At 44.5% G+C, this 10,179-nt stretch overlaps 1 protein-coding gene across 1 annotated transcript in view; it reads left to right on the forward strand.

The window, feature by feature from the left end:
• The window catches only part of LOC132393876 (transmembrane protease serine 11C-like), a 125,387-nt gene extending 115,808 nt beyond the window's left edge, over positions 1–9,579 (forward strand). The window contains exon 6 of the mRNA XM_059969280.1: positions 9,348–9,579. Within this exon, the coding sequence (XP_059825263.1) occupies positions 9,348–9,509 (162 nt within the window). The 3' untranslated portion in view covers positions 9,510–9,579. The remainder of the gene's footprint in view (positions 1–9,347) is intronic.
• The last annotated feature ends 600 nt before the right edge of the window (positions 9,580–10,179 follow it).

Genomic DNA, 10,179 nt, shown 5'->3' on the forward strand with positions numbered 1-10,179 from the left:
TCGGACACAAGTTTCTCTGGTATTCCATGGTGAGTGAGTACAGCTTTCACGTGTTATATAAAATGCTGCTATAGGGATGTTGGCAACAGCTTGGACACCTCAACATTCCATGAGTGGAATCCACAGTCAGAATATATTTGTCTTTTTTCAGCTTGAAAACGTCAGTGTCTTGCAATTTGCCATGGAAAGTCTGGGAGTTCTGTGGGACAGAAATGTTCATCATGATTTTTGTGCAGTTTTCTGCACATTGCTTTACATAATCTCCCAGCTGTTTGCTCAGACCAAGCAAGCAATGGATTTCCTTGCTCTTAGGTGACATCTTTCAATGCCTTGATGTCATAGGTGAATTTGACTGATAATTTTGCTGTGCATAGAAGTTGGAATGAGGTGTCTGGAGCCCTTTAGCAGAAAACCATCAAGAATGGTGAATGTGTCTCTTTCAAGCCAGTGAGATCTGAGTTTGTTAGCTGCTTTTGGAACAGCTAGCTACCAATGCTCAAAATATTGCATGATCTTGATGCAGATTTGAAACTTTTTCAACTCAGTACAAATTTCAAGTTTACTCTGTGATGTAGGAAAGTTTTCACATACCCGAGTTAAGTAAGTGCTGGTATCTGCCATGTAGGTGGAGTCAGTTTCTGACCACTCTCTTTTGCATGGCATCCTCAACAGAGTGTCTGGTGTTGTGAAAGATTTGCCAGGGACATGTTCAATTTCATAGCAGTATCGCATAGGCCTCATTCTGAATCTTTGCTGATGTGGAGATAAACCATTCAAGTGTTTCGAGCTGAGGAAGCTAATGAATAGCTTGTGGTCTGCTTCAAGTAGGACTTTAGTATCTATTGAGTAGCAGTTGAAATGTACACAAGCCCACACGAGAGCCAGTGTCTCCTCTTTAAGTTGGACATAATGCTGTTCAGTAAGAGTTAGCGCTCTTCTAGTGTATGCCATCAGTTTCCATTGCATAGAAACATAGAAAATAGATGCAGGAGTAGGCCATTTGGCCCTTCGAGCCTACACCGCCATTCAGTATGATCATGGCTGATCATCCAACTCAGAACACTGTACCTGCTTTCTCTCCATACCCCCTGATCCCTTTAGCCACAAGGGCCATATCTAACTCCCTCTTAAATATAGCCAATAAACTGGCCTCAACTGTTTCCTGTGGCAGAGAATTCCACAGATTCACCACTCTCTGTGTGAAGAAGTTTTTTCTCATCTCGGTACTAAAAGGCTTCCCCTTTATCCTTAAACTGTGACCCCTTGTTCTGGACTCCCCCAACATCGGAAACAATCTTCCTGCATCTAGCCTGTTCAATCCCTTTAGAATTTTATACGTTTCAATAAGATCCCCCCTCAATCTTCTAAATTCCAGTGAGTATAAGCCTAGTCGATCCAGTCTTTAGACAATAGACAATAGGTGCAGAAGTAGACCATTCGGCCCCTCGAGTCTGCACCGCCATTCTGAGATCATGGCTGATCATTCACTATCAATACCCAGTCCCTGCCTTGTCCCCATATCCCTTGATTCCCCTATCCATCAGATATCTATCCAGCTCCTTCTTGAAAGCATCCAGAGAATTGGCCTCCACCGTCTTCCGAGGCAGTGCATTCCACACCTCCACAACTCTCTGGGAGAAGAAGCTCTTCCTCAACTCTGTTTTAAATAACTGACCTCTTATTCTCAATCCATGCCCTCTGGTACTGGACTCTCCCAACATCTGGAACATATTTCCTGCCTCAATCCTATCAAATCCTTTAATTATCTTAAACGCTTCAATCAGATCCCCTCTCAATCTCCTCAATTCCAGCGTGTACAAGCCCAATCTCTCCAATCTCTCTGCGTAAGACAGCCCTGCCATCCCAGGAATCAACCTAGTGAATCTACGCTGCACTTCCTCAATTGCCAGAATGTCCTTCCTTAAACCTGGAGACCAAAACTGTACACAATATTCCAGGTGTGGTCTCACCAGGGCCCTGTACAAATGCAAAAGAACATCCTTGCTCTTGTATTCAATTCCCCTTGTAACAAAGGCCAACATTCCATTTGCCCTCTTCACTGCCTGTTGCATTTGCTCATTCACCTTCATTGACTGGTGAACTAGGACTCCTAGGTCTCTTTGCATTTCTCCCTTACCTAACTCGACACCGTTCAGACAATACTCTGCCCTCTTGTTCCAGCTTCCAAAGTGGATAACTTCACATTTATTCACATTGAATGACATCTGCCAAGTATCTGCCCACTCACTCAGCCTATCCAAGTCTCCCTGTATTCTCCTAACGTCCTCTTCGCATGTCACACTGCCACCCAGTTTAGTATCGTCAGCAAACTTGCTGATATAGTTTTCAATGCCCTCATCTAAATCATTGACATAAATCGTAAAGAGCTGTGGTCCCAATACAGAGCCCTGTGGTACCCCACTAGTCACCTCCAGCCAGTCCGAGAAACACACATTCACTGCTACCCTTTGCTTTCTATCTGCCAACCAGTTTTCTATCCATGTTGAAACCCTGCCCCCAATGCCATGAGCTCTGATTTTACTCACCAATCTCCTATGTGGCACCTTATCGAATGCCTTCTGAAAATCTAGGTACACAACATCTACTGGCTTACCCTCGTCTAACATCCTTGTTACACCCTCAAAAAACTCCAACAGATTAGTCAAGCATGATTTGCCCTTGGTAAATCCATGCTGGCTCGGCCTAATCCTATTTCTGCCATCTAGATGTGCCACTATTTCGTCCTTAATAATGGACTCAAGCATCTTCCCCACGACTGACGTTAGGCTAACAGGGCGATAGTTCTCCGTTTTCTCCTTCCCTCCCTTCTTGAAAAGTGGGACAACATTAGCCACTTTCCAATCTTCAGGAACTGATCCTGAATCTAAGGAACATTGGAAAATGATTACCAATGCATCCGCAATTTCCTGAGCCACCTCTTTTAGAACCCTCGGATGCAGACCATCTGGACCCGGGGATTTATTAACCTTCAGTCCTACCAGTCTACTCATCACAGTTTCTTTCCTAATGTCAATCTGTCTCAATTCCTCTGATATCTTATGACCCTGGCCCATCCATACATCTGGGAGATTGCTTGTGTCCTAAAGATTGCTTTAGACAGATCTAAAGTATGCATTAAATTCTGTTGCCATTTCCCTGTTTCCCATAACAATTTCTCCCAATTCATTCTTCAAGGGGCCAACATTGTTCTTAACTATCTTCTTTCTCTTCACATAGCTAAAAAAGCTTTTGCTATCTCCTTTTATATTCCTGGCTAGACTGAGCTCATACCTGATTTTTTCTCTCCGTATTGCTTTTTTAGTTAAGATCTGCTGTTCCTTAAAACTTTCCCAATCATCTGTATTCCCACTCATCTTAGCCCTGTCATACTTCTTTTTCTTTAATGCTATACAATCTCTGACTTCCTTTGTCAACCACTGTGGCCCCTTCCCCCTCTTTGAATCCTTCCTTCTCATTGGAATGAACTGCATTTGCATCTTTTGTATTATGCCCAAGAATATCTGCCACTGCTGATCCACTGTCTTTCCTGCCAGGGCATCTGCCCATTTAACTTTGGCCAGCTCTTCCCTCATGGCTCCGTAGTCTCCTTTATTTAATTGCAACACTGACACCTCTGATCTGCCCCTATCCCTCTCAAATTGTAGATAAAAACTTATCATGTTATGATCACTACTTCCTAATGGCTCCTTTACTTCAAGATCACTTATCAATTCCTGTTCATTACACATCACCAAGTCCAAAATAGCCTCGTTCCTGGTTGGCTCAAGCACAAGCTGTTCCAAAAATACATCCCTTAGACACTCCACAAACTCCCTATCCTGGGGTCCAGCACCTACCTGATTCTCCCAGTCCACCTGCATGTTGAAATCTCCCATAATGACTGCATTACCTTTAGCACATGCCAATGTTAACTCCCTAATCAACTTGTACCCAATATCCACGCTACTGTTTGGGGGCCTGTACACAACACCCATTAGGGTCTTTTTACCCTTACTGTTCCTCAGCTCAATCCACACAGACTCTTCTTCCCCTGTTCCCAAGTCACCTCTTGCTAAGGACTGAATCTCATTCCTCACCAACAGGGCCACCCCACTCCCTCTTCCCATATTTCTGTCTCTACGATAGCACGTATACCCTGGTACACTCAATTCCCAGGCCTGATCCCCTTGCAGCCATGTCTCCGTTATTCCAACAATATCGTAGTTCCCCATTTTCATCTGAGCTTCAAGCTCATCTGTCTTATTTCTGACACTACGCGCATTCAAGTATAGAATTCTTAGCCCATTCCTCCTCTCTTTGCATAAAACACTGTCTACTGTACCTAACCCAGCTCCTTGAACTTCCATCGGGCAAATTGTACCCTGAATTTTGATGACCTTCTCAAGATCACCCAAACCTTCTACACATTTAACCCCATGCACCTTCTGACCAACTCTCTGGATCTGGATCCCTGCCCCCTGCACATCTAGTTTAAACCCCCCCCGAGCAGCACTGGCAAATACTGCTGCAAGAATGTTAGTACCCCTCCAGTTCAGATGTAGACCACCCCTTCAAAACAGATCCCAATGTCCCTGGAACAAAGACCAATTATCCAAAAACCTGAACCCTTCCTTCCTGCACCATGCTCTCAGCCTCGTATTAATGTGCATAATCATTCTATTCTTCGCCTCACTCGCACGTGGCACAGGTAGCAATCCCGAGATTGTCACCCTGGAGGTCCTGCCTTTCAGCTTCACTCCTAACTCCCTGAACTCTCTAAGCAGGACCCCCTTACTCACCTTACCTACATCATTGGTCCCTACATGGACCACTACATCTGGGTTCATGCCCTCATTCTCCAGAATAGCCTGCACCCGATCTGAGATGTCCTGGACCCTGGCACCAGGGAGGCAACATACCATCCGAGACTCTTTATCTGCCCCACAAAATCTCCTATCTGCCCCCCTAACTATAGAGTCTCCTAAAACTATCGCTCTCTTCTCTTCCCTCCTCCCCTTTCTAGTTGAGGGTTCAACCTCTGAGCCAGAGGCAGGACCACTACAACTCATTCCTGGTAGGTCATCCCCATCAACAGTATCCAGTACGGTATACTTATTGTTAATGGGAATGGCCGCAGGGGTGCTCTGCTCTCTCTGCCTGCTCCCCCTGCTTCTCTGGACCGTCACCCATCTGCCTACTTCTTGGTTTTTTGGTGTGACTACCTCCTGATAACTCCTATCTATCTCTGCCTCCACCTCCCGAATGATCCGTAGTTCATCCAGCTCCTGCTCCAACTCCCTAACTCGGGCTGATAGGAGCTGCAGCTGGACGCACCTTTTGCAGGTGTGGTCATCAGGGACAACTGTGTTGACCCTGACTTCCCACATACTGCATACGGAGCGCACCACTGCTCTGACTGTCTCCCCCATACCTGAACTGGATTAATAGAATAAGTCTAAAAAGCACCTAGCGACCTTACCTTCTTCCCCTCAGCGAGCAATCACACAAGCTTACCGAAGTCCCCTTACGCCGAAGCCCACTTAGCCAAAGCCCAGGACTCTGCTTCCACGGACTCCGCTGCCCGCTCTGAAAAGAAGTCCTGCCTTTTAAAGTGCGCGCTCGACGCTGACGTCACTCGCACCTGCGCAGTTCCCCCTCCTCCACAGGTATTGACCAGGTAGGCTTAAATCCTACCTACAACGGTCGAATTCTCTGAGCTCCCAGCTGAATCACAAGCTGTAACTTGCTCCCGATCCCGATTCTTCATATGAAAGTCCTACCATCCCAGGAATCAATCTGGTGAACCTTCTCTGTACTCCCTCTATGGCAAGAATGGCTTTCCTCAGATTAGGGGACCAAAACTGCACACAATATTCCAGGTGTGGTCTCACCAAGGCCTTGTACAACTGCAGTAGAACCTCCCTGCTCCTGTACTTGAATCTTCTTGCTAAGAATGCCAACATACCATTGGCCTTTTTCATCGCCAGCTGTACCTTGCATGCCCACCTTCAATGACTAGTGTACAATGACACCCAGGTCTCATTGCACCTCCCCTTTTCCTAATTGGCCACCATTCGGATAATAATTTGTTTTCCTGTTCTTGCCACCAAAGTGGATAACTTCACATTTATTCACATTAAATTGCATCTGCCATGAATTTGCCCACTCACCTAACCTGTCCAAGTCACCCTGCATCCTCTTAGTATCCTCCTCACAGCTAACACGACTGCCCAGCTTTGTGTCATCCGCAAACTTGGAGATGCTGCATTTAATTCCCTCGTTTAAATCATTAACTTATATTGTAAACAACTGGGGTCCCAGCACTGAGCCTTGCAGTACCCCACTAGTCATTGCCTGCCATTCTGAAAAGGTCCCATTTATTCTCACTCTTTGCTTCCTGTCTGCCAACCAATTCTCTATCCACATCAATACCATACCCCCAATACCGTGTGCTTTAAGTTTGCACACTAATCTCCTGTGTGGGACCTTGTCAAAAGCCTTTTGAAAATCTGAATATACCAAATCCACTGGTTCTCCCATATCCACTCTACTAGTTACATCCTCATAAAATTCTATAAGATTCGTCAGACATGATTTTCCTTTCACAAATCCATGCTGACTTTGTCCGATGATTTCACCTCTTTCCAAATGTGCTGTTATCACATATTTGATAACTGACTAGCATTCTTTCCCACCACTGATGTCAGGCTAACCAGTCTATAATTCCCTGGTTTGTGTTGTTGTGAGTGCAGTGTTGTATGAGCACTCTCCCAGGCCAAAGAAAGAGGCATCTGTTTCAAAGTCTTAAAGGTACATTTAATGTCATAGAAATATATACAATATACATCCTGAAATTCTTTTTCTTCACAACCACCCACAAAAACAGAGGAGTGCCCTAAAGAATGAATGACAGTTAAATGTTAGAACCCCTACACCCCACAGCTTCCCCCACACACGTAAGCAGCAGCAAAGCAACAATTCCCCCTCCTCCACCAGCAAAAAAAAGCCTCGTCGCCCCACACCAAGCACTCAAACGTGCAGCAAAGCATCAATAGAAACACAGACTTGCAGTACCCCAAAGACTACTCTTTCACCCAGTACTGCAATGTACCACAGGCTCTCTCTCTCCCTAATAAGGGAAAAAGAGATGTCTCCATTTCACTAGCTATTGAGATCCTTGGTTGCTTTGTTGGGATCAAAGAATGCCAGTGTTGGTGGAGGGTTAAGCCCTGCTTTAAGTGATAAGAATGACTTCTCCTGTGGTGCCTCCAAGGTGAAATCATTTCTCTGAGAGAAGAGGTCATGCAGTGGCTTTACTTTCTCTACCAAATCTGGAATGAACTTTCCCAGCTTGTTTACCATGCCAAGGAAACTGCTGATCTCTGATACATTCGAAGGTTGTTCCACATTTCAAACTCCTGCCAGTCTGACTGAATCTCGTTGTACTCCCTGGGAGGACAGTTGGTGACCTAAGAACTTCTTCTCCAACTTTGCAAAAATCCACATTTCTTTTTTGTTCAGAGAGAGTCCAGCCTGTTTCAATTTCTCCAAGGCATCTTCCATTCTTTTGTCATGTTCCTCACTTGCACCTCTGAAGATGAGAATATCATCCATGAGGCAAACTATTATTCCAAAATTTGGTCCATCCTCATCTGAAAGAGTTCAGGGGCTGTTGAGATACCAAAAGGATGTCACTTGAAAGCAGAGCATTCATATAGTGTGATAAATTTTTTGAGCTACTGTGACTCAGGAGCTAAACAGATCTGCCAGAACCTTGAGTTTGCATGTCATTTGGTGAAGATCTTTGCACCACCCAGCCTACTAAATGTGTGCTCAACAGAGGGTATTCCAGTCAGTAGATCTATTCATTCTAGCTGTGATGTCAAGTGCCTCCATTCTCTCAAGTTCAGCTTTGACTTTGTTCATCAATGGGCTGGTATACACCTCACTGTCGTCAGAGAGTAGGGTGACACTTCTGGCCTCAGTTGGATAAGGAACCTCTTTTTCAGATCCCCCCATCCCCCAGGCTTGTGAACAACTCCAGGTACTTCTGCCACTGAACATTTTTTTAGCAAATCCAACCTTGCAGTAAGGTTCTGCTTCTCAATGTCATATCGTCCCAGTAGTGGTTAGAAGATATTCTGAACAACATAAGCATGCTCTTTTAACTGTTTCTCATTTTAATGGAAGAGTAAGAAGCCAAAATAAGAAAGTGTGGGAGGGAAGGTGACAGGTGAAGCCTGGTGAGTGGGAAAGGTAAAAGGCTGGAGAAGGAATCTGAAAAGAGAGGTGAGTGGACTGTAGGAGAAAAGGAAGGAGGTGGGGCACCAGTGGGAGGTGATAGGTAGGTGAGAAGAGGTAAGGGACCAGAGTGGGGAAAAGAAGAAAAGGGGAGGGGAAGAAAATTTCATTTTTTACCAGGAGAAATTGATATTCATGCTGTTATGTTGGAGGCTACCCAGACAGAATATAAGGTGTTGTTTTTCACACTGTGGATGACCTCATCATAGCAAAAGAGGATGCCAAGGACCAGCATGTTGGAATGGGAATTGGAAATGCAATTAAAGTATTGGGCCACTGGAAACTTCTGCTTTTGGCAGATGGAACGAGTTGCTCAACAAAGTGATCCCCCAAGTTACAACAGGTCTCACCAATGTAGAAAAGGCCACATTGGCAGTCCAGCAGACTCGCAGCTGAAGTGTTGCCTCATCTGGAAGGACTGTTTGGGGCCCTCGATAGAGGTGAGTAAGGAGGTGAATAGGCAGGTGTAGCACTTTAGCCGCTTGCGGGTAAGCGCTGGGAACAAGATTAGAAGACAGAGTGATAGATAAAGCAGAGAAAGGTGTCAGAAATAGACCAAGTGAATTTAAGAGCAAACTTCCCTATAGCATTCTCCCTCAGATTGTTTGCAAGAGATAAATTATGATAATTCAATTTTTCACTTGCTTTATTTTTGTTATTCTTTTCTCTTCCCAATAGATTTTAGTATCTTCTGCTTTCCTCTTGTTCAATAGTCAGTTCTGCATCTCCTACGTGCCTTTGTTTTACCTTCTCCTGCATCAATTCAACAATTAGAGTTTGCAACCACTGAATCCCTTTGCGTGGAACAGTATCAGAGAATACGTGTGTGTGTGTGTGTGTGTGTGTGTGTGTGTGTGTGTGGATGGAGAGCGGGGTGGGAGTAGAATTTCCCTCATGGATTCCTATTTCTATTTAGACTGCTTTAATGGTAAGAACCCCACATTAGATTGCATTGTAACTCTATGACTCTATAACTGATCTAAATAATTTATCAGTAATATTGCATGACAATAATTGTTGTACAATTGTCTTCCTATCCTTTACAGGGCGACTCAGGAGGTCCATTAGTTTGTGAGGATGCTGATAAGACTTGGTTTCTTGCTGGAATCGTGAGCTTTGGAATTAAATGTGCCAGTCCTAACATACCTGGAGTGTATGCTCGGGTTACAGCTGTTAGAGATTGGGTGAAGCACGAAACTGGAGTGTAAATTTCGACAAATCCTGATCCGACCTTCTATTTTATTCCTATTGCATGAGCACTGTTTCTAAAATTTATTCCTAAACATTGATGCCACAAATGTTGTATTTTATCCTCAAAGCAATCTACAGATTTCTAAATGTTTTTGGTTTGGAAAATTCTGGCTTTGATCCAACGTTGGTAATTATTGAATTAAGTCGTTATTTTACGAGTGTGAAATTTCCTGTTTCAGAAAGGCTTGACCATCACACCTGGTGGAGCTTCCTCAAGGACCCCAGGAAAAGATAAGAAGTAGGGTTAAGTTATGGAAAACTCCATTCAGTTTTAGGCTTAGTTGAACATAGAAACATGGAAACATAGAAAGCCTACAGCACAATACAGGCCCTTCGGCCCACAAAGCTGTGCGGAACATGTACTTACTTTAGATATTATCTAGGGTTATGCATAGCCCTCTATTTGTCCAAGCTCCATGTGCCTATCCAGGAGTCTCTCAAGATACTCTATCTTATTTGCCTCCACCTCTGTCACCGGCAGCCCATTCCACACACTCGCCACGCTCTGCATAAAAAACTTACTCCTAACATCTCCTCTGTACCTACTTCCAAGTACCTTAATACTGTCAATGCCTCTCATCATCTTATACACACCTAGCAGGTCACCACTCATCCTCCGTCACTCCA

Source organism: Hypanus sabinus, chromosome 5 (assembly GCF_030144855.1).
Source record: "Hypanus sabinus isolate sHypSab1 chromosome 5, sHypSab1.hap1, whole genome shotgun sequence".
NCBI lineage: Eukaryota > Metazoa > Chordata > Chondrichthyes > Myliobatiformes > Dasyatidae > Hypanus > Hypanus sabinus.